The sequence below is a fragment of the Camelina sativa genome, chromosome 11 (assembly GCF_030686135.1).
Source record: "Camelina sativa cultivar CO46 ecotype springtype chromosome 11, ASM3068613v1".
NCBI classification, from domain to species: domain Eukaryota; kingdom Viridiplantae; phylum Streptophyta; class Magnoliopsida; order Brassicales; family Brassicaceae; genus Camelina; species Camelina sativa.
Window position 1 is genome coordinate 47,450,982 of NC_141890.1, and position 23,520 is coordinate 47,474,501.

Here is a 23,520-nt window from a genome sequence, read left to right on the forward strand (position 1 = left end):
TTATGCCCTCTAAGCATAAGCTCTAGGCTTCCTACATGCTCTTCAGGTGACATGGGCACATGGGTTTCACTATGTCTGGTTGGAAGGAGATTATATGGAGTTAACAAATCTGATCAACAAGGTGGGTGACCATCACAAGATAGGATCTCTTCTATATGATATTCGCTTTTGGATGTCGAAACTTCCATACTCTTCTCTGGGACAAGTTAATCAAGAGAAAATGTGGGCGATAAACATTCACATCATATTTCTTTAATTAATTTGATGTATCAAATTTATACAATACCACCTTGCTGGTTGGTTAACTCTTTGTGCACTTCTTCCCTAAATTAATAAAAGTTAGATGTCAAAAAAAAAATCATAACAACTTCCCTACAATCATCAAAATCATATAAAACTCTTTTCACCAAAAAAAATTCATATAAAACACAAATCATTTAAAATATTAGATTCAATACACCCTTAAATTATATATTATCGCAAAGTTTGGAGTTTTACATTGTCATGTGAGTCCCTATAAGGATATTGTCAAGTCCTAATTTCATTAAAAAAAATGTGTTTCCGTTTCCGAGACATTTCATTTTCACGTATCCGTTTATGTTTCCATGCAACATACCACGTGAATCCGTATAAGGATATTGTGAAGTTCTGCGTTCAAAAATTATGGTAAGGTTTAAGTTTTACTTATTAGGGTATTGTGAAACCTTAATTCGAAGAGAATTAACAGCTTATGAAATCAAGGAAATGTCTAATCATAATCTTCAAGATAATGTGAGGCCTTAGTTAGAAAAAGTTAGGATTTTGACACATTAGATTAGTTGTAGATTTACAAGATTTATATACATCATGAGACAATTTATTTAGCCAAAACCCTAGAGATTTATAAACCAAACTCATTCATTAACAATAAACTCACTCATTAATTCAGAAATCCAAATTAAACAAGAAACAGCTACGTATGATGTTTATGGCTTTAGGAACATAGACTCGATAGTCGTATATATTTTGATAAACCTTAAATATCATTAAGGAATGAAAGTTGAGGCTTACAAGAAGTTTAACCTATAATATTTGCTACCTTGCCAAAAAACAATAAAAAAACAAGAGAGCATAAACCAGAGAATTTGTGAGATTCAGTAACAGAGTCTTTAGTGAGGCCACAGTTGCATCAGTCTTGAGTAGCTTCGCATATGTGATCTTGCTGAGATCGAGTTACGGACCAACCTGTCTATCTCTCTGAAGACTGTCGATGATGGTATATCTTGCTGATTGTGTAACAAGTTGTTTCTTTGCTTCCAAAAGCCATAGACAACAGCTTGAGACATAACTTTTTTCCGCAGCAATGTTGGAGTTGTTTGAGAGTCCTCCTTTATCAAATCCATTAGAGCCAACCAAGAGTGGAAAACCATGTGTATTATGCAGCACATCAGCAGGGAACACGCATCCGAGAGAGAGGTGTTCCCTTGATTCATCCTGCAGATTACATAACCAACACATGGGGTGAAACCACCAGGAGACCAAGCGATTTTGAATGGGAAGTTTTTCTAGTTGGGTAACCTACCACATCATGTAAAACAATATGCTTTGGAGTGACACCTTTAAAACCACACACAATCATGCCAATCCTTCACAGTTTCACACGGCCTCATAACAGCCCATGTTCTAGCAGAAGATAAACCCATACAATCCACATAGACTTCAACAAAGCAGCCATATGAGTCATTAGAGGAACACTTTACTTGGAAGATTCACGAGAGGTGAGATAAGCATGCAAGTTTAGAGCCTCGTCGGATGTTTTGGAGAAGGGATAGTCCAACCTGTTTCATTACATCCATCAGCGACAGTAGTGGCATTAGCTCGGTGAAAGGAACGCGAGGAGCCTTACCCAATGGTATTGACATATCGTTTAGCCTCAGCTTGGATCTTTAGTAGAGATTTCCAAAGCTGTGGACACCCTTGATTCATTCTCGAAACAGTTGTTTCTGCGCTCTATACGCGAGAACTAGTGACTCTTGGCTTTGGAAATCTCTACTAAAGATCCAAGAAAAACAAGAGAGCATAAAACCAGAGAATTTCAAGACTCTAAAGTTCTTCAGAAACATATATACCAAGCATAAAAAAAAATTCACAGCTCCATAAAGAGACAAGTATATGTTCTTTTAAGACTCTAAATCCCCAACACAGCTAAACCACATTGGAACGAATCATAATTATTCAACTGGATCATCGGATCATCTTCAAACCGCTACTTAATTGTTAATAATATAAGAAACAAGGAGAGATATTATTATTAATAATAATATAAGATCTAAGACAAAGTTTGGAAAAAACAAAATACATAGATCCTAAATAAGACTTATCATATACATTCACCAAACCCTAACATAGATTATATTAACCAAACATAAACATGAAAATGGTGAATGAGAAGAAACTTTAAAGAGAACATAATTAAGCTTTCTTAGGAGACTTGGCTGCAGATTTGGGAGCCTTCTCCTCGGTTGACTTAGCATTCTTCTTAGGCAAAAGCACAGAGTGAATGTTAGGCAAAACACCACCGTGAGCAATGGTGACTCCGCTGAGAAGCTTCCCCAGCTCTTCATCGTTCCTGATCGCAAGAAGGAGATGCCTCGGGATGATCCTCGTCTTCTTGTTGTCTCTAGCAGCGTTACCAGCAAGCTCCAGAACCTGTGAAAAAAAAAAAAATCAAAACAAAATCAATCGAAATCAGTATTTTAATCTCTAGAGTTTATAAAATTTCACAGATCTGAATGAACTTTTTTTTTACCTCAGCGGCGAGGTATTCGAGAACAGCAGCCATGTAAACAGGAGCACCACCGCCGAGCCTCTGAGCGTATCGACCTTTCTTCAGGAAACGAGCGATTCTTCCCACCGGGAATTGGAGACCGGCTTTGGCCGACTTGGAAACCGATTTGGTTTTTGGACCGCCGGCTTTCCTTCCTCCGAAACCTTTCTTCACTTTTCCGGTGGTCTCCATTTCTCAAATGTGTGGATTTGAAGAAGAAGATATGAGAGAGATTTTTGTAATATGTTTTAGGATTCCCGGTCCTTCGGTGTGGTTTTTATAATAAAGTTAGGGAGGAGGACAAAACAAGAGATGAGGATCTTTTTCATCCGTTGGATGTAATCTTATCGACGGTTGGGAATGGATATAGTGCGATCCTCGTCTTCATCTATTAGCCAATGAGAATCGGATTTGGATTTTCCAAGCGGCGCCCGTTTTCTTTTTTTGGTTTGTGTTTTGAATTTTTTTGGGGTTTTGGTATTTTGGTATAAAAATGGTACTAAATCAAAATTATTCCTCGGTTTGAATGGTTTGGTCAATATTCAAACCGAAAAATAAATACTTTTAGATTACCCACAGGCCACAATTGGTCATAAATCACTTCAATTTAGATGATGTTTGGACAAAGGTTTTACCCAGGCTCCTCTTAGTCCATCTAGCAAACAGTCAACAAAGTTTCTAAAAGGATTGACCAACCGAATAGAGTGAGTTGGGCTAGCAACACGCCTAGATGGCCCGTTAAGATGCTCGATCCATTTAAACAATGGCCCGAGTACGAACAACCGTCGCCAGAGCAGTTAAACGATACCACATCGATCTCAAAACAAGGATGTAAAATAGGGAAGACTCCGAATAAGCAAAAACACGAGTTAAGTGAAGGTAGAGTTAGGAGATTATCCGATTCTAATTCTAAGTGCTTGAGTTGTATTAGATCACCTTACCTATGAAAACGATTATCCCTCGGTTTAAATGTTTGGTCAATATTCAACCGAAAGTAAATATTCTTAGATCACCCACAATTGTTCATAGATCACTTCAATTTAGGTGAAAGTTTGTTTATACTATGAACAGTTGGTGGTGTGTGATGCACCATTTCTACTAAATATATTCGAGCTGATTTATGAACTAAAAACATTTTATCTGATATTATATGAATTGTCACGAAAATGTAAAAATTTGGTATTAGATTACTTGTTTACTGAACTGGTTATGTTGCCAAAGTTATATTTGATATGAAATGGATTAGAAGAGTTAACATTTGTTTTAAACGTGTTAAAAGGTTAAACATCGACTAATAACGTAAGATTAATGTAGTACACACGTTTTTTTTGTTCCTACCTATCACCTATGAAAACGATTATCTAAGATATAAATTCTCATACTTATCAGACGTCCTTTTCCTTATTTCCATAAAAAGGAGATAGGTCTTAACATTTGTTCTTTGTAAACTTGTACGTGTTAGTCCCTTATCATTTTCAATGCATGAAAAATTATTGAAACGTTTCACTAGATATATATGGAATTCAGTGTGAGAGTCACTAGTCATAGTAAATAGTCTCTTCAGATAGTAGCTCTAGTTTAAAATTCCTAAATGCCCTTCTAGATAATGATTATTCGGTTCATTTATCTTAAGAGTCTCAAATCAAATCTTATTTTCTTGTTAGATCAATTATACATGTTTGAATGTTAGCTAGTGAGATATGATATAATGCAAGAAAAAATGAACTCCAACTCAAAGTATATTTATAAAAGATAGATTGGAAGATCTAGTACCGGCATGAGGGCCTCTAATGCTAATGGTTGAAAGAGTATATACTCCATAATGAAGAAAGTCATTTTGTTGAAATGTAAGCCTTTATTTAGTACCGGCATGAGGGCCTCTAATGCTAACGTAATGTCATAGTTTAAGAAATGTCTAGATCTTAAAAAATGAGATTTTTTGTTGTTCGGAAAATCAGAATCCAAAGAGTTACGGGATATGGTTTTATCAAGAATCTGAAAGCTCGAAGGAAGTAGTAGGCTTTCGAATATCGATCTGACTTGACTAACAATGCTATTTGGAACAATGGTTCAACAGACGTTTATAGTAGAGAAATAGGCAAATATAATAGCAAAGCAACTAAGATACATCCAAAATAAATGTTTTTGCCTACACTATCAGGTACTCTAACAACTGTTTTAAACTTTCTCAAATAGTCAGTTTCGATAGCAAACGGTCAAAATCACCAACAAATTTTGGATATCTTTGAAGATACATCGAGTTTGTGTAGAGGCATGCATGATGTTTCTCTCCTAATCATATGGTGTTATCGAAAACATTAACGTGGTATGCTTTGTCGTCTAGTTTTGAAAACATATGCTTTGTTTGTACTTTGTAGTATTGTATATAGGATTGAAATAGCATTTGCTAACTAGTTGATATCAAAAGAATCAACAAAGACAAATGTGTATAGCGCGTGTAAGCATCATTGCATATATTCGACGTGGCATATTATGAAAGGAATATTCCAGCTCGACTAAGCTGGCCTCCATCACCGGTTATGATGATAGTTGAGAGCGTAAAAGTGGAGCCAACCTGAGGAGAGAGAGAGCTATCATATTCATATGCGTCTTCGACCTTTCATTCTATATTCTTTCCTTTATAAGATAGATTATTTTCTTTAGTTTCTGAACGACAAATTAATAAAATGTTGAACTATTCTTAATGGCTGGTCAAATATATAGATTTTTATCCTTTTTCTATTCTCCTAAGATTTTTTGCTTACGTAGTAGCTACAAGTAAAAACTTCATTATAGTCTTTAGGCATTTTAAATAGAGTACACAAGACTATTTGTGTTTAAAACGAGATTGTATTTATAAATTATAATATGTGAACCTTTTCTTTTTGTGAAATAATAGGTTGGCAACTTGGCATGGATGATTGAAAATATCAATTTTTTTTTTGGTTCACTACAAAAAAATGTACATGTTGCATCAGTTAATTTGTGTCAAATAAATAAATGATTTTAGTTTGAATTATTTTTTTTATGAATAATACAAATAATAAAATTTAACATCTATTCAAATAACTGATTCCATAGTAATTTGATTTACATCAATTCAAGTATAATTGATATAAATTGATATTAATTTGCATCACTTTTAAAATGTTGATACAAAATATAAATTTACATCACTTAAGCAATCGATATAATTTTTAATTTATATTAACATTAATTAAAAAATTGATATAAATTTACATCAATAAAAAGTGATGCTAATTATATGATTTTGCATCAATTATCAAAACCGACATAAATATTTACTTGTTTTATATCGATTTAGACGAAACTGATGTTATTTACTTTTAATTTGTATCATTTAAATTTTTTTGACACTAATAAAACCAACATGCGTCATCATTAACAAATAAAACGTATATATATTTTGATTTATTAGTTTTTAATCAATTTCAGATTTTTTTAAACTCTATTTATATATCTAGTTACTTTTTAAAAAAATTACAAAGTATAATATATAATATATATAATACTCGCTTTCAACCGTAAGGGGTAAGTTCATTTTTTAATTAAAAATAAATAATAAATAATAATAAACAATTAATTACAACTGTAAATCTTTATGATTTTTGTTATAAATTATTTAAGATTTCTAAACAAACTCAATTTTACATATATTTTTTTTTATATCTCACGTATATCATTATATCCTCAATTTCCATTTTGGAAAAGATGAAAAAATATTTTTTAACCAGTAATAATTATTAAAATTATTTTACACATAATATAATAATGGCATATTCTTTTGATACAGAAAAAATAACTTAAATCATTCCCCTTTTACATGAATCTTCAATATTTTCTTATTCAACCTCACGTTCACTTACTTCCTAACTGTTATTTCTTTCTTTTCCATGCTCCTTTTATTTTTCTGGATAGTTTTTTACTTTCTTAATTTCTTCAATAAATCTACATATGTTGCAGCTTTGATTCCTTTTATCTCAAAGGTTGTGATTACACTCATTCTCATATTTTGCTTTGTTATGATTTTTTGTTTGTTTAAATCATGATTTTGGAAACGGTGAGGAGATCAATATATATGTAGTCCTGCATACATATGGTTTGGGGAAATGTAATGTAAAGTTATTCTTATACTTTCAAATAGTTATTCTTACATATCTAAAAGTTTTTCAAAAGATATAATCCTTCTAATTTAATTTAAATTTTTGTAGAATGGAGATATTTTCAAGTACCATAATAGTTTGAATGATCCAATTAGTCAGAGCCAAACTTCATTAGTCTACATATAGAAGTGGGAGAGTACAGGAAAAAGGTTTTCAAATTGAAGATCCAGTAGACCATGGAAATAAAGTAACATGGAACAAAAGCAAGATGTGTCTTATAAATGCTGAAAGACCATTGCATCAGTATTTTTTTTTTCTTTCCTAATCATGTATAAGATCACTATTCTTTGAATAAGATTTGATTTACTACTGGTGATTTTGTTAAAGATTTTAATATATTTTATTGTGATTTTAATAAATACTTTAAACTGTTTTTGCTATAAAAAATAATATTTACAATTTTTTTTAATAATCACATAAATTAGTAATATGAAAATAATAAATAAATATATTGTAAATAATATAATTATTGAAAATCAATATTGGCATTAATTTTAACATCACTCCTTACAATTGATACGGAAATTTAAAATCAATTATAATAATTGTTACAAATAGTAATATCACTTATATTAATTGATACAAATTTAACAACATTTATAATAAATGATTCAAAACTTAACATCATTTTTTTTACAAGTGATACATATTAACATCTATAACAATAATTGATGCATATTTTTAAAACTGATGCAAAATATTTGTATCACCAAATCATAAATCACTTATACAAATGATGTAAAAATTGTTTGCATCAATTATACATGATGCAAATATATAAAAAAGTGATGTAATACAACCTTTTTTTTGGGTTAATCTGTGACAAAGAAGTATACATATCAACAACATCAGAGTTTTGAGCATATCTATCATCTTCTAAGAAATTCTATAAAGAAAGTATTTTCTTAGAAATGAAGTAATAGTAAATAAGAATGCTATATTTGGTTCATTTTTGTGGAAAACATGTAATAGAATACATTAGAGGTTTGAAATAAATAAAAAAGTAAATATATAGAATGAATGTAAAGAATAAATATAATAGTTTATATTTGGCGTGTAAAGTAAAAATTCACATATTGTTTACATATGACCCATACAATAAAATAACAACAACAAAAATTCACACATTTTTTTACATAGGAACATTTGTGATATATTCCATAGATTGGTGACCATTATTGGAAAAAAAATTATCATGAATTTAGGTTGATACATTAAATAATTAAATCAAGAATTAATTCTAAAAATATTAAAAAATGAATGATTTTATTTTTATGTGATTATATTATATGCTTTTTATGGGTTATGTAAATAAATAAAGCAAATAATAAAAACGCTTTACACACATGTTTATACGGGACTAAAGCGTCCGCATAAAGCTGAGGAAAAAAGAAAGAGAGAAGACTCTCTCACACCCACAAGACAAACAATAGACTACCTCCTGCTTCTTCGTCTCTCTGCAATAATTTTCTCTGAAACTTTAAGCTTGATTCAGTTCAGCCATGGTGAGAGCTCGATTTTTTTTTTCCCCCTTTCTCTCTCGTATATTTCTCTTTCGCTATTTTCTCTTGCTTGATTTGAAGCGCGCTTCTCGATTCGAGTTCCGTTTCGTCTTTGAATTTTCAATTCTCTTTTTTCCGATTTTATAGTTCTCGCCCAAAGTTTTAGTATATGATTAGATCTGGATTTGGTGGTTTTAGATCTCTGAGATTTTTGGATTTTGTATGGTTGAAGGTACTGATCTAGGATAGTAAATCGGACGATTCCACTGTGCACTCGTTTTGAAAAATCTGGGTGTGTTCCATGTGTTTTTGTTTCTTCCTTTGAATTTTAACTGAGTTTAGGGTTTCAGTGACAATCTTGTGTTGGATTTTTTTTGTATTTTCTCGCTTCTCTGGAGTGTAAATTGTTCATTTTAGATGTGTGTTTTTGATTCTGTTGATGTGATTTTGTCAAAATTGATATCTTGATAGCTCTGTAACATCGTCGATATATGTGTTGTGTGGATGTTAACTTGCGTCTTCCTTTTGATATAAACACTACCAAGATCTGTACAGGGTTCCATTACATGTTAGTAGAGATGTCTAGTTTTGGATTAAAGATCTCAGACCATATGTGTGTTTTGAAGAGAGAGTTGTATCTTAATGTAATTTGTATTTCTCTGAGCTAGTTTTTGGATTGAAGGTCTCAGACCATATGAGGTGTATCTAGGGTCTAGTAGTATGTGTGTTTTGGAGTGAAGGTCTCAGAGGCTCAGACCATATGGGGTTGTATCTTAATGTTCTTTGTTTTTGGTTGGTAACAGGCTAATGCAGCATCAGGAATGGCAGTCCACGACGACTGCAAGCTGAAATTTATGGAACTGAAGACGAAAAGGACATACCGTTTCATCGTGTATAAGATTGAGGAGCAGCAGAAACAAGTGATGGTTGAGAAAATTGGTGAGCCTAACCAAAGCCATGAGGATCTTGCAGCAAGTCTTCCAGCTGACGAATGCCGTTATGCTGTTTTCGATTTTGATTTTCTCACTGCAGAGGATGTCCCTAAGAGCAGGATTTTCTTCGTCGCATGGTAACTGAGCTTAACTACTATCTCTATTACTAATATCTACTATAAAACCTGTCTATCTTGCTTCACCCTTTGTTTTCTCATAAACACATCTCTTGTTGTTTTTGCCAAGGTCTCCGGACACAGCAAGAGTGAGAAGCAAGATGATCTATGCGAGCTCTAAGGATAGGTTCAAGAGAGAGCTAGACGGAATTCAGATTGAGCTTCAGGCAACCGATCCAACCGAGATGGATCTTGATACTTTCAAAAGCCGAGCCACTTGATGGAGAAATCCCCCCCCTCAAAAATTTCGGTTGAATCAAAACTTTTTACCCAGTGATGCTTTTTCTTTTTCTTAAAGTTTGCTGTGACGGTGCCAACCAAAACAGCTTCAATTTATCGGTCTTTGGTCTTTTGTCGTTGATGTCTCTATTTTTTGTTTTGTTTTGGGTCCTTAATAGTGTTTTGTCTTAAAACTTAAGGAATCTGGCTTGTGCTCTCTTTTACCATTGTGGAAGAAACTCGAACCATATTTATCAAACAAGAATCCTATTGGCACATGTTCGTCTTCACATATGCAAGTTGATAGATTTTAGGAACGTTCATTTCGTAGACTGAGTATTACACGTATTCGTCAATGCGACTATTTCAGGTTTGAAGGATTAGGAAACAAGTCTCAAGAACGAAAATATTTGAGCAATGGAGCCTGGTCCAACAAGATAAACTGACCTCAAAACATTAAGAATTTTTTAATTGACATTTTTGATTATTTAGAAACAGAGATCCAACCATTGGCAGTTGTTGTCCATTGCTGTTTCTACGCAAAGCTTTCAACTGTCAAAATCATGAATTGTCAGAATACAACAAATTTCTTAGAGTGAACCAAAAAAATGTCAATAAAACGATAATACCGTGATATACAATTAGAATTCGTAATCATAATCTCTCTATTTTATGATGCTCTTTAACAATATTGCTAATATAGTTAAATGATTATTATTTGTTGACCAGAAGAAGAATAATTATATGCTTACCATTTATTTTCATAAATAAATTGAAGAATACGGAGAAAATAAATAAATAAATAGAGATATACAAAAAGCAGATTGAGGTTCTCTATATAGTGGGGGAGTATAGCTTCCAAATAACGCTGAAGAAAAAGAAAAGAAAAAAAAAAGTAAAGAGAAGAGTCATATTCGTTGAAACGCACATCATTCATTCTTCTTCTCTGCGTCTCCTTCACCCGAAATTGTCTCTGACTCCGTTTTGATTCAGCCATGGTGATACTCTTTATTTCACTTGTTATTTTTTATTTTATTTACTCTTTTGTTTGTTTCCAGTTCCTTCGTTTTTAAGCTTGATTCTCGTTTTTTTTTTAAATGCTTTAGTCTCGGATTTTGAATAGCGATTTTGGCTCACTAGATCTGGTTGATGGATTTGTTTTCTCCGATTAGATCTTTGAGTATTTTTGTGATCCGGCGATATTTATCTAGTTGTGTTTCGTTTAGCTGGAATCGAAATCATGAAGAATCTGTTTGTTTTTTTGCTTTAAGTTTCATTTGAGCTCATAGTCACTAATCACTATTGAACGTTTCTACACTAATCTTCGTTTGTATGATCCGTCGAGCTTGTTGTGATTGATTTTTTTTTGTTTTCTCGTTTCTCATCATGACTATAGTTGCAATTGAAGTATATAGATTGTTACTAGAGATGTATTTAGCGAGTAAATCACCAGTTTATGTGTTGAGCTATCCTACTCTTTTAAAGGGTTCCAAATCATAGATCCTTGGCTTTAGCATTGTGTGGATTCAATTATAGCCCTAGCTTTGTGGGATCTGGATATGTGAATCTTAAGTGCTTTTGTTTGTTTTATTGAAAAAAACCAGGCGAATGCAGCGTCGGGAATGGCAGTCCATGATGACTGCAAGCTAAGGTTTCTGGAGCTTAAGGCCAAAAGGACACACCGTTTCATCGTCTACAAGATCGAGGAGAAGCAGAAGCAAGTGATTGTTGAGAAAGTTGGTGAACCTATTCTAACTTACGAGGACTTTGCTGCAAGTCTTCCTGCTGAAGAGTGCCGTTACGCAATTTATGATTTCGACTTTGTCACTGCTGAGAACTGCCAGAAGAGCAAGATTTTCTTCATTGCATGGTATAATATTATCTGCTTAAAACTATGTAACCTCGCTTCTCCATTCTTACCTTGTTTTTTTTTTTCTTTGGCCAAAGGTGTCCGGATGTAGCAAAGGTGAGAAGCAAGATGATCTATGCGAGCTCCAAGGACAGGTTCAAGCGTGAACTTGATGGGATTCAGGTTGAGCTTCAGGCAACTGATCCAACTGAGATGGATCTTGATGTTTTGAAAAGCCGCGTCAACTAAAGAAAAGAAACTCTCTTTGAATAAGCAATTTCTATCATATTTGACTATTCTGAAAATGGTGTTTTCTATTCTCTTACAGTTTCTTGTGACTGTTAGAAGAAGAACCTCTCACCCTTCTATATCTATCTGTCTGGTCTGTTTCCTGTGTCTATGTTTCCTTACAGTGTTTCATCTATATTCAAAATTATCGCAAGGTTTGTGCTATATATGTTTGCTTCCTTCGTCTCAACAATACAAAAGCTTATGATTTGTGTAAGATGATTCCTTTTTTTACGAGATTTGTGTAAGATGATTCCTTTAAGCTTCCCTTTGTGCTCTTTGTTACAGAGGGAATACAAAATACAAACAGTATACACCTTTCTGAAATCTAGACTAACAAAATTATTTCCTATCTATAAATGGTTGAGATGTCAAAAAATGTTTTAACGTATACAATTACAAAAAGTGATTAGGATTTTGAACTAGAGTCGTTCGAAATAGTTGTTCTACTGGTTTTAGTGTTAGGTTTTAAGCCTTCTCTCAACATCTCGTTCCTCAACTCGGTCGCCTTCCCCATTTCTCCTGCCAAACAACAACCGTGTATTATGGTGTTATATGCTACTCTATCTGGCCTTATGCCTTTTTCCGTCATTGAGTTCCATAACTCAATCGCTTTCTTCACATCGTTCCTCCTACAAAGCTCATTGATCATTATTGTGTAGGTTATACAATCAGGGGAAACTCCATCGTCTATCATCCTTGTTATGAGCTCAGAAGCCTCTTCCATTCTCCCTTGTCTACAAAACCCACGGATCAACATATTGTATGTAGCGGTGTTAGCTAAAAGCCCTTTCAATATTGCATTGTGGAGATCCACAGCTTTCTGCATGTCTCCTTCTCCTTTGGTGAGAATGTCCAGAAAACAACCATATGTTACTTGGTTAGGAACCAAATTTCCAGGAAGCATTTTCGAACAAAGTATCTCGGCTTCATTTACAAACCCGGCTTTGCATAATCCGTTGATAACAGCAGTATAAGTGACTTCATTAGGTACACATCCTTCCGTTATCATCAAATCCCATAAACCAAATGCTTCCTTGAAATCTCCGGTTTTGCTCTTTGCATCGATCATACTTGTATAGATCACATCATCAGGCTTGAGTCCTCTATCATGCATCTCTTTTAAAAGTGTAAGAAACATCTTTCGATCTTTGAGCTTTAAACTTCCATCTATAAGAACACCATAGCACACAAGGTCCAAATCCACCCTTCTTTGTACCATATCCTGGCAAATGCTTAACGCCTCCTCCAATCTTCCTTCTCTACAAAACCCGTGTAAGAGTGCCGTGTAGCATATCTCATTCAGCTCACAGTTTCCCCTGTGAAGGCTATCCACAAACTCTTTGGCTTCGGAAGCTCGACCTGCGAAACATAGCCCGTGTATCAACGGTCTATAAGTGTATGTATCAGGCACAATACCTTTCTCGATCATCTCATTCTGCAACTCAAAGGCTTTTGCCATGTCTCCTTTCTCACAAAAACCTTCAATCATGACATTATAAGTAACTCTGTTTGGCTTAACGTTCCACTCTGCCATCTCGTTAAATAGCTTTACTGCATCACAGAGCAACCCAGCACGAAAAAGACCTGATATAAGCGTGGTGAATGTATAAATACTCGGTGCAATACCCTTCCCTGTCATCTCCTGATAGAGCCTAAGAGCCTTGTGTATTTTCCCTTTGGTGCAATATCCACCCATCAATGATGTGTATGTTACCACTGTAGGCTCCAACTTTTTATTTATCATCTCCGCCATGAAACTCTCTGCTGAACTAATGTCACCGAACTTGCAGTGCCCGTTGATCAAAGAATTGTATGGATATACAGTTGGTTTCAAACCAGTATCAATCATTTTCCCCAGGAAGCTAAGTGCCGTGTCCAGTTTCCCTCTTCTAGAAAACATATCTATCAAAATTGAATAGGTCACATCGTTCGGACACAAGCCAATTGTCCTCATCTTACCAAATAGCAACTCAGCTTCGTTGAACTCTCTACCTTTGCACAATGAGTCAATCAATGCGTTATACACAAATAGATTAGGTGACACACCAGATTCTCCTACTCTTTTAACCAAGTTAAGAGCCTCTTTAATCTTTCCCCTCTTCCTTAATCCATCTACCAAACTTGAAACTGCAGCTTCACTAGGAACGAACCTCAAACGTAACATCTCATCCATCATCTCCAATCCGACCTCAAATTCTTGCATTTTACATAACCCGCAGACTAATGTACAATATGTCACAACATCTGGTTTCAGCTCTTTTCTGGCTAAATCGTTCTTTATCCCAACAGCCTCCCAAACCTTCTGCTTCTTACAAAGCCCATCTATCAACACATTATATGGAACAACATTCACATCACACCCTGTCGCCTCCATATGAACAATCATTTCTTTAGCTCGAGAGAGATCTTTCAACTCGCACAAGCTACGTATCACTCCTGTGTAAACATATACATCAGGACGAATCCCTACGTTCATCATATCGTTAAACAACTCCATCGCCAAACCAAAATGCCTAAACTTAACCAATCCATGTAAGAGAGCACTCAAAGTTCTCACTTCAGGCAGTAAACTAACTTTCGTCATCATCTTAAACACTAAAACCCCATCTAAAGCTCTCCTACTTCTTACATAATGCTGAATCAACAAATCAAAACTCGAGCTTGAACTAAGCTTACATTTTCCATAACAACTAAAAAGCGCATCAAAAACCTCACTTGGCTTCAGCGCACGAAGCAGAAGCGTCTGCAACAGAGACGAAGCAGGCCAGAAGAGATTAGCTTTAACCAGAGCGTGAATCAAGATACAAAACGACGCCGTGGAGTGGTCGAATCCTCGGTGCAAACCGAGGAAATTGAAAAACCTCAAACCCAATTTGGGATCATCAATGGTTCCGATCAGAATCTCTTCAACATGACCAGGCTTCAATCTACTCGAGACGAGCTCACTGCTCAATGCGACCTCCCAGCTCCGTTTCCCCCGCACGATTCTTTTAACAGCATCGGCGAATTGTAAATCTTCAGCGACTTTACAGTCTTCTTGAGCGGAATCGAACAAAGAGCTTACGTTTCTGCATCTATGGCGAAAATGAGAGCTTGTTCTTGATCGAATCAAGCAAGGGAGCTTCATCAAAAGAGGTTCCACTGTAAAAAAAAAAAAAATCAGAACCAGCATTTGTCTGTGTTACAACGAATCGATACCTGGGGACCCGACCGAGTCGGACCATCTCCGGTCGGGTTTATCTGATCAATTATAATTGGGCTTCACATTGGGCTCTTAAGAAAACATGGGCCGATGACGGTGCCGAGAGGCGGGAAAGGAAAATTTCACGATGAGCCTAAAAAAGAAAAAAAGCGCCAAACTCGACACGTCAGCAGTCCTTGCCACCAAAAAGATCCAATAATGAACAGTCACGTGTATAAGAGCTTTCCATCTTTTTAAGATTGCTTCTCAACCGTCGATATATTTCCATTAAAAGGCAGATCCAACGGTAGAGATATCGATCCGCGTCAATCTATTTCAACCAATCGTATCACTCTATAGGATCTATCTATATAAAACCAATTTCTCAAGTTTTTCTAAGTATCAAAGCAAACACAAAGCGATTAAGCATACTCCAATCTCAGATTTGTTAACCCTAGAAACCTCTAGAACTCGAATCAATGGCGCCGAAGGCAGAGAAGAAGCCCGCTGAGAAGAAACCAGCCTCCGAGAAGCCGGTGGAGGAGAAATCAAAAGCCGAGAAAGCTCCGGCGGAGAAGAAACCAAAGGCCGGGAAGAAGCTTCCGAAGGAAGCTGGTGCCGGAGGCGACAAGAAGAAGAAGATGAAGAAGAAGAGTGTGGAGACTTACAAGATCTACATCTTCAAGGTGCTGAAGCAGGTTCATCCAGATATCGGAATCTCAAGCAAAGCGATGGGGATCATGAACAGTTTCATCAACGATATCTTCGAGAAGCTAGCTCAAGAGTCGTCGAAGCTTGCGAGGTACAACAAGAAGCCTACCATCACTTCCCGGGAGATTCAGACTGCTGTGAGGTTGGTGCTTCCTGGAGAGTTGGCCAAGCATGCCGTTTCTGAGGGAACTAAGGCGGTTACCAAATTCACCAGCTCTTGAGCAATTGAGTTAGGGTTTTTTTTTTTTGCGTTTATCGTTTTGTTTTTTTAAGTATCGGTTTCGTTTGCGATTTCACATTTTGTAAGTACTGTGCTGCTATTGATATATTTTGGAATCTATAATTGCTCTTTTGTGTCTCAACCCTATCGTACTGAGAGTTTATGCCTTTGAGAAATTACAATTTATAAGTTCTACCACTTGATCATAACACATACTGTTGCTTAGTGAAGTTTATAATGGTTCTTGATCATGAAATCAATTTGTGCCTCACTTATGCCGTCCTACTCCAGCTGTTGTTAGTCTTATTCACTGGTTTTGTTGCAGTAGCTGAGGATTGACATGTGAATATGATGATGCGTGATTTGTTCTTAATTTTGGATCTTAGTGTGTGATGTGAAGAGGAGTGGATCTTAAAATGCCAGAGAAGCACATCTAAGCTCTCTCTATGTTGATTTTCAATTCTCTGAATTTTCGTTCACCTTCACCTCATTTGTTGGTTCTATACTTCTATGTAAGATTTGTTTGACATATTTCTCTGTTTCCATACGCACTGTAATGTAAACATATCAGCATTCGATTTGCCATAACTAAATTTGTATCCTGAGATCAGAATCCCTTAAAAATGTTTTTTTTTAAAAGAAATCGGTTTTACTCCCCATTGAATGTAATCACTTATGAATTGATTTATCAATGTAGTCCTCACAAATAAAAACTTTACCACTCATGTAGTGCAATAGTTAATACTTGAAACTTTCAAGATTTGCATCATTAAAAGAAGTTTCAACTTCATCAGTCAATCAACTTGACTGAAGATAAGGGACTTCATGTCGAAAGAGAAACCACCAGCCCAATCACAAGTGAGGAAGACTATAAAATGATCAAAGAGACGACAAGTGATACGACTAAGAAGAACTACCAAAACCATCACCAAAGAGGTAAAAACATTGATTATGTAACAAGCCAGACCTAGTCAAAAGTATAGGTGAATAAAAGAGGCAAGAAGATGCTCGATTCTTGATCCATAACTCTTATGTTGTCCGATGCACATGCCGGTGAAGTGAAGCCTTCTTCTATTTGTTTCACGCCAATGTTTGCATATATCTTCGTAGCTTGGCAAAGAGAGAAGCAAGGGATCTTATTCGTAAACAGTTTTTTTTTTTCTTGTCTCACCTAAAAGTAACATTATGTAAACAATATGACGATTGATGTTGATGATGGTTTGAAATTTCCAGTTATCATGTTTTGATAGAAGAAGTACGTGATTTTTTTTGTGTCTTTTCAGAAGACACGAGGTTTAGAAAGGCTTATCTATAAAGATGCCTTTCCGGTTCCACTCATATCAAATATCACGCAAACCTCTTTATTCAATCACTTACATGGATACAACACCATTTACGACCATCCTCTTTTCCTTCGGTCCGATTAGTTTTGTGAGAATGTAAAGGCTGCCATGTAATCGAATACATTTACGACGGCTATTGTTGCAATGAACCTTACTGTTATCAATAATGTGTTATGCTTGATTCCATAAAGAGTGTGCTGAGGCCCCATTGGAAATCAACCATCTGTCCCACCCCTAGCACTCGATCCTGTTCTCAAACGACTTGGGAGGTGGTCCATGTGTTTTGTGTGGACAGAACCTCATTATATGAACAGCTTAAACATATTGAATGACTTGTATGTAGGCTCCCCTCAGAGTTTTGTCCACTTCCTAGATACCTAACTGAGTTTGAAAATGGAAATGTGATTTTGGGAATCGAAGGTCACTAGGAAAATAAAGTTTAGGATTATATAAGGTATGAGGAGCAGCATAATAAAGAAAGCCGTTTGGAAGAATACAGAACCTATATGGAGTTTTGTGGCAGTTATAATGAATGTCGTAAGATTCTTTGTGTACATATGTATGTACGTAGCTTAGTTCCACTATTTACAAAAAAAATTGATACATCAAGCTACCATTGGCATAAAGGAATTGTGACAAGCTATGACGAGCACACACAAAAAAAGTGGATAAGAAAGGATTGAACCTTCAACCTTTTTGCTGTCACGCTAGTATACAATACAAGTCAACTCGGCTGCTGATGAGGTTATTCATGAGTCATGACTCTACTAATCAACAAACTTACTATAAGGTTTTGTGTCCATGACACAGCTATCAGCCTTAACAATTCCAGATTCGCGTCAAGAAATATTATTATTATTATTATTATTATTTTAAATAAAATGTAAAATTTATTCAAAAAAATACGTTTTTATTACAACAAGTGCATCGTGTGGTTTAACGATTTAAAGAAGAAGTAAGGGCTAAATAGTGTATATAGCTAATAAACTATCTTGAAGCAAGCCATGCTAACATGCAGTCATCAAGAAATATTATTGAAGACTAATTCTTAGCTCTGTTTTCAATTTCTCTTTCTAAGAGGAGACTTAAGTCAACTGTCAAGAAGCAGCGGAGAGAGGGCCCCTCTGTCTCCGACATGGACCCGGCGAAATTGAATTCTCCGTGACTTGCAATTATTTCGGGATTTCAGAGGCATATAATAATAAAATAACGTCTTCCGACTTCACTAATTGGGGATATCGTCAAACAGAGTAACATTTTGATTCATTCACTTATATAGATATCGATCCAAAAATGGACAAAACATCAGTAAAGCTACCCATTCATGAGCATCCTCTTTTTCCTTCAGCTCGATCTATTACCGGTGAATGTGATGGCTGCCATGTAAATGAGATCATGTACAGCGGCTACTTTTGCAATGAACCTTATTGTTATGTTTGGTTCCATAAGAAGTGTGCCGAGGCCCCAGGGGAGATCAACCATAGTTTCCACCCCCATCCACTCCTGCTCACCCACGACTCTGGAGATGGTCCATGTGTTTTATGTGGACAAAAGCTATTGTCTCCCTGTTATAGGTGTCCCACATGTGAATTATTCAAAGTGGATTTGGCTTGTGGGATGAAACCATCACCGCCTGCTATCGAACATCCGCCGTGCCATGACCATCCACTTGTCTTCTTGAAGATACGAGAGGAGAAAGTCCCTTGTGAATTATGCAAGGAGTCTATTGACGGACCATCCTATTCATGTCTTGAATGCCATGATGTGTACTTCCACGTGTACTGCGTCCAACTCTCAAAAGAGGTACATCATCCTTGTCACTCTATTCATCCTCTCAAGTTAATCGCAACTGAATCACTTACGGATGATGATGCCGAGACAAAGTGTCGTTTATGTCAAGAAATGCCAGAAAATGTGCTTTATCATTGTTCTGTCTGCAATTTCACATCATGTTTTGGTTGTACCAAAAACCCACCACCCCTTATGATTGAGCACATCAGAACCCACAAACATCCACTAACTCTCTTTCTTAGGAGAACCACTTGTTTGTGTGACGTTTGTGGGGACGAAAGTGATTTTGGTTTCTATACATGTCTTCAATGTGATTTTATCACCGAAAGAGTATGTATCGACATACCACGTGTCATCAATATCAATCGTCATGATCATCGCATCCATTTCAAGCATCATCTAGGCGTAGGGTATTCGAAATGCGGAGTTTGTCACAAAAATATAAGTCAGTACAAATGCGGTGATTATTCTTGCTCTGTTGTCCATTCTACATGTGCGGTGAGAACTGACGTATGGGATGGTGTAGAGTTGGAAGGGACACCTGAGATCACAGTACATACCGCACCATTTAGGGTGGTGGGTGATAACTTGATACGTCATTTTAGTCATAAAAGACATAAGTCAAAGCTCCACAAGGACCTTGTCGTTCATGATGAGCGCATATGTGAAGCATGTATCCAACCAGTTGGGTTTGACTCAATTTACTGTTGTGAAAGGTGTCCTTACATTCTCCATGAGAAGTATGCTAATCTTCCTATGAAGAAAAGGCTTGTCTTTGGCACCATACCGTATATATTAATGAGAGGTGGTAGCCGACTTACAGACTGCAAGCTGTGTGGAATATTATCTTATGGTTTCATCACGTACATCTCTCAAGACTGGTTGGATGTAGATGTACATTGTGGTTCCCTTAACGAGCCACTCGTTCATGATGGCCATAAACATCCCTTGTATTTTGATAAAGTTGAGGATCACTATTGCGATGGATGCGGAAACGATGTGGATGATTTTGTGCTTCGTTGTGAAGAATGTGAGTTTGATTTGTGTTTACGTTGTGCGAAGTTGCCAAAAAAGATATGGCACAGGAACGATGGGCACCCTCTCACTTTATGTTGTGACGACGACAAAGAGGAAGAGGCGAGCGGTAGTAAATGTTGGTGCGACATTTGTGAGAGGGAATTAGATCCAAGTATATGGTTCTACACATGTTCTGATTGTGGAGTCGACTTGCATGCTCAGTGTGTATTAGGAGATTTCTCACGTCTCATGCCAAGACAAAACTTCCTTTTTGGGGAAAAAGAAGTCGAGTTTGAGGTGCTTCATAACAATCATAACACTCGGCCATTTTGCATCCAGTGTCACTCCCGATGCAAGGTTTCTGTCATCATAAAGGATTGCAATGAAGACAATGGGTATATATGTTCCCGTTCATGTTTATCGAGTTATTTGGGTGAAGAGATTTGAACTAACGTTTGATGAGTGGTGTGCTCGTTCTGAAAATGCAAGAGAAGCTCATCTAAAGTTATCTCTCTCTGTATCATGTTACAATCTCTGTTGATTGTCAACTCTCTGAATTTTCCTTCACCTTCACCTCATTTGTTGGTTCTATCGTAAGATTTGTTTGACATATTTCTGCGTTTCCATATGCAGGTGTAATGTTAATGTCATCAACATATCAGCCTTTGATTTGCCGTAACTGAATTTGTATCCTGCGATCATATCCCTTAGAAAGGAATAATTAGTTTTATTCGCCATTGCATGTGTTCACTTATGAATTGGTTTATCATGTGTTCTTCATGTCCATTCGGATGCAATATATAGCTGTGCTAGCAATGTTGTTTCATTATTAACATAACATGCACTATTTTTTAATTTGGACTTGCAATTCACAACATGCCATCTTGTAGACATGGATCCACCAAGGCACCAAGGCTTTTGTGTGTCACGGACCTCACGGTATTCAAACAATGTTAGTGGTTTCATGTACACGGCGTATAGATTGAACCTAAATAAATACATAAATGAAACATATATTGATATATAGCCCATTTAAGATTATCATACCCCTAGAATGACTGCGTCCACGCTATTCGTTTGTAGATATGGATTCAGTTTTGACGTCAAAACAAAAAAAAAGATATGGACTCAGTTGCTCTGTTTGGGCTTCTAGGTATTTTCCATTTCTACATCAATGTGTGTTGGTACGAGTCTAGGTTTCACATTATGAATATAATCTGGTTAATTAGCAAGATTTGTTTAATCATATGCAATGTTAGGTGGAACCAACCTATCACGATCATAGCACAACGTGTACTTGCTCTTGGGACTTGCAAGAGTTGGGGACATTACGAGAATAATGTATTGTAGGCACGACAACTGAGGACGCCAGCACAGCTGGCTGCACTTATTATTCGAGATCGTGATTAACATCAAATTAATAAATAAAAATCCACTTGAGTTACTCCTGGAGTACTAAACAAAACGGCATTTACGCGAAAAAACGGCAGCTAATTATTATAAAGTGATTACAGAGTAAATCTCTTAGCTGTCACAAGTTTGACCTATTGTGTTTTGAAATTTTAATAGTGTTGGTATGGTTATTTATTTTTTTTTGGCTCAAACATCAACTTTTCATCAACTAAATGTTATAATTAAATCAAAGATACATTGCATTCACTTCTATAGACTTGGACCAAAAGCAAATATAATGGTTGATCAAGTACAACCCTGGAACATTAGACAGATCCAATGCTACCTAATGGAGAACCATTGCATTTTTTAACCACAATGAGATAGATAACACACCATGACTCGGTGTGAAATCATCTCTTAAACCACCTAAATTAACTCTATGACACGAAAACAACTACTAATATAGAGAAGACCAAATCCTATACTGAAGAAACAAAGCAAATCCAAACTATTAGAACCTTTTGATTGGCGTGTAAAACTTATCACAATATCATCAACACTCAGAGGCGCATCATCAGAAAAGCTTGGTTTCTCCGACGTTCATTGTCCTGGTCCTAAGCCTAAAACGGACAATACATCCGACTGATCCGATTAAGAAACGCGACCAGCATGAATAGAGACTTTTCCGAACCAACCACACATTAACCAAAATGCTAATCGCATAAAGATAAGAGAATAGAACACAGATTAGCATATCTTCACCTCATGGTGCATTGCCAGATTGGCCACATCCCTTCTGCCTTATAGTCTCACTTCTTAGCCGGAAGGTACCAGATCTGAACCCAAAACCACCAGAATCGAATCGCCGCGGCTTCCAAGACCCAAAAAGGAGGACCCTTCGACTCCCCTTCGGTCTCAACAAAGCCAAACCAACCGGTATCAAGACGTCGCATCCAGAGTAGTCGCCACTCCAACACCAACGAACACCTCCGACGAAGATTCCAGCGACGGAAAACAAAGTCAGAGCAACCCCACCACAAGTCGAGGCTGTCCTTGCCACAACGCGATCTTGAACCTCCATCCAGCCACCAACCAAAGACCCAAAAGAAGAGAAGATCTCAGATCCGACCTTGACTCGACGAAAAGAAAAGAAAAACGAAAAGCAATAAAAGAGGGTGGCCCTCCCCGGCGGCCAAAGAAGCTCACCAGAGAGGCAAAACCAGATCAGCGGCGACAGCGGCTTTGGTTCTAGGGTTTTTCTCTCGGTCCCTCTAACCCTAGGTGCAAACACGTCTCTTGTGTTGGTATGGTTATTTTGGAAGAAGACACTAGAGGAATATCGATCTACCTGAAAACTCTCCTCGACGTAGATCATATTTAATAATACTTTTGAATTCTTTTGAATTTGTGATTGCATTTGAATAACTTATGATATATTTTTTTTTACTGTCGTTGACAATTTGAACCATATAAGATGGAAATTCTGGTTCTAATTCTAGATGCCAAATTGTTGCAAGACCTTTTTTTTTTTTTTTTTTTTTGAAACACCACTTGTTTTCATTTCATTAAAATAGAAACCAAGTATTAAGGACTCTCTGAGAATCCAAAGAGTAAATCACTACAACAAAGGACATTTTACTTGTGGGACGAATCAAAATTACAGTACTAGATGAACTATATAGCTTATTAATATCTTTTGGGAAATAATTGAGAGCAAGGCGTTGAAATTTGAAAGCATATGAAAATCATATTAAATCATGGATTCCGTTAAGCTTTTAATATATTTTCCCACACCCAAATTAGTAAACTATTACTCCTTAATTACCATTTCTTAGCGGATAATATATATATATATATGTAAAAAAACTGAAAATTCTAAAATGACATTCCTTATGTTTATGAA

The 23,520-nt window shown here is 36.1% G+C and overlaps 6 protein-coding genes across 6 annotated transcripts; 4 read left to right on the forward strand and 2 right to left on the reverse strand.

The window, feature by feature from the left end:
• Window positions 1-2,265: 2,265 nt before the first annotated feature.
• On the reverse strand, window positions 2,266-3,056 carry LOC104726584 (putative histone H2A.7). Its single transcript, XM_010445471.3, has 2 exons — window positions 2,789-3,056; window positions 2,266-2,688 (listed from the first exon to the last, which is right to left on the reverse strand). Exons 1-2 carry the CDS (start codon window positions 2,996-2,998, stop codon window positions 2,452-2,454), a joined length of 447 nt encoding a protein of 148 aa, XP_010443773.1. The 5' UTR covers window positions 2,999-3,056; the 3' UTR covers window positions 2,266-2,451.
• Window positions 3,057-8,303: 5,247 nt separating this feature from the next.
• LOC104726585 (actin-depolymerizing factor 3) lies at window positions 8,304-10,095 on the forward strand. The gene is made up of 3 exons (XM_010445472.2): window positions 8,304-8,495; window positions 9,296-9,561; window positions 9,671-10,095. The coding sequence occupies exons 1-3, from the start codon at window positions 8,493-8,495 to the stop codon at window positions 9,819-9,821; spliced, it is 420 nt and encodes a 139-aa protein (XP_010443774.1). The 5' UTR covers window positions 8,304-8,492; the 3' UTR covers window positions 9,822-10,095.
• A 367-nt stretch (window positions 10,096-10,462) lies between these two features.
• Window positions 10,463-12,121, forward strand: LOC104726587 (actin-depolymerizing factor 4). Its single transcript, XM_010445474.2, has 3 exons — window positions 10,463-10,817; window positions 11,424-11,689; window positions 11,767-12,121. The coding sequence occupies exons 1-3, from the start codon at window positions 10,815-10,817 to the stop codon at window positions 11,915-11,917; spliced, it is 420 nt and encodes a 139-aa protein (XP_010443776.1). The 5' UTR covers window positions 10,463-10,814; the 3' UTR covers window positions 11,918-12,121.
• Window positions 12,122-12,195: 74 nt separating this feature from the next.
• On the reverse strand, window positions 12,196-15,131 carry LOC104726586 (uncharacterized). Its single transcript, XM_010445473.3, has one exon. The coding sequence runs from the start codon at window positions 15,129-15,131 to the stop codon at window positions 12,366-12,368; it is 2,766 nt and encodes a 921-aa protein (XP_010443775.2). The 3' UTR covers window positions 12,196-12,365.
• LOC104726588 (histone H2B.11) lies at window positions 12,263-16,213 on the forward strand. The gene has a single exon (XM_010445475.2). It carries the CDS (start codon window positions 15,620-15,622, stop codon window positions 16,070-16,072), a length of 453 nt encoding a protein of 150 aa, XP_010443777.1. The 5' UTR covers window positions 12,263-15,619; the 3' UTR covers window positions 16,073-16,213.
• A 2,434-nt stretch (window positions 16,214-18,647) lies between these two features.
• On the forward strand, window positions 18,648-20,959 carry LOC104726589 (uncharacterized). The gene has a single exon (XM_019232412.2). It carries the CDS (start codon window positions 18,708-18,710, stop codon window positions 20,667-20,669), a length of 1,962 nt encoding a protein of 653 aa, XP_019087957.2. The 5' UTR covers window positions 18,648-18,707; the 3' UTR covers window positions 20,670-20,959.
• Window positions 20,960-23,520: the final 2,561 nt, after the last annotated feature.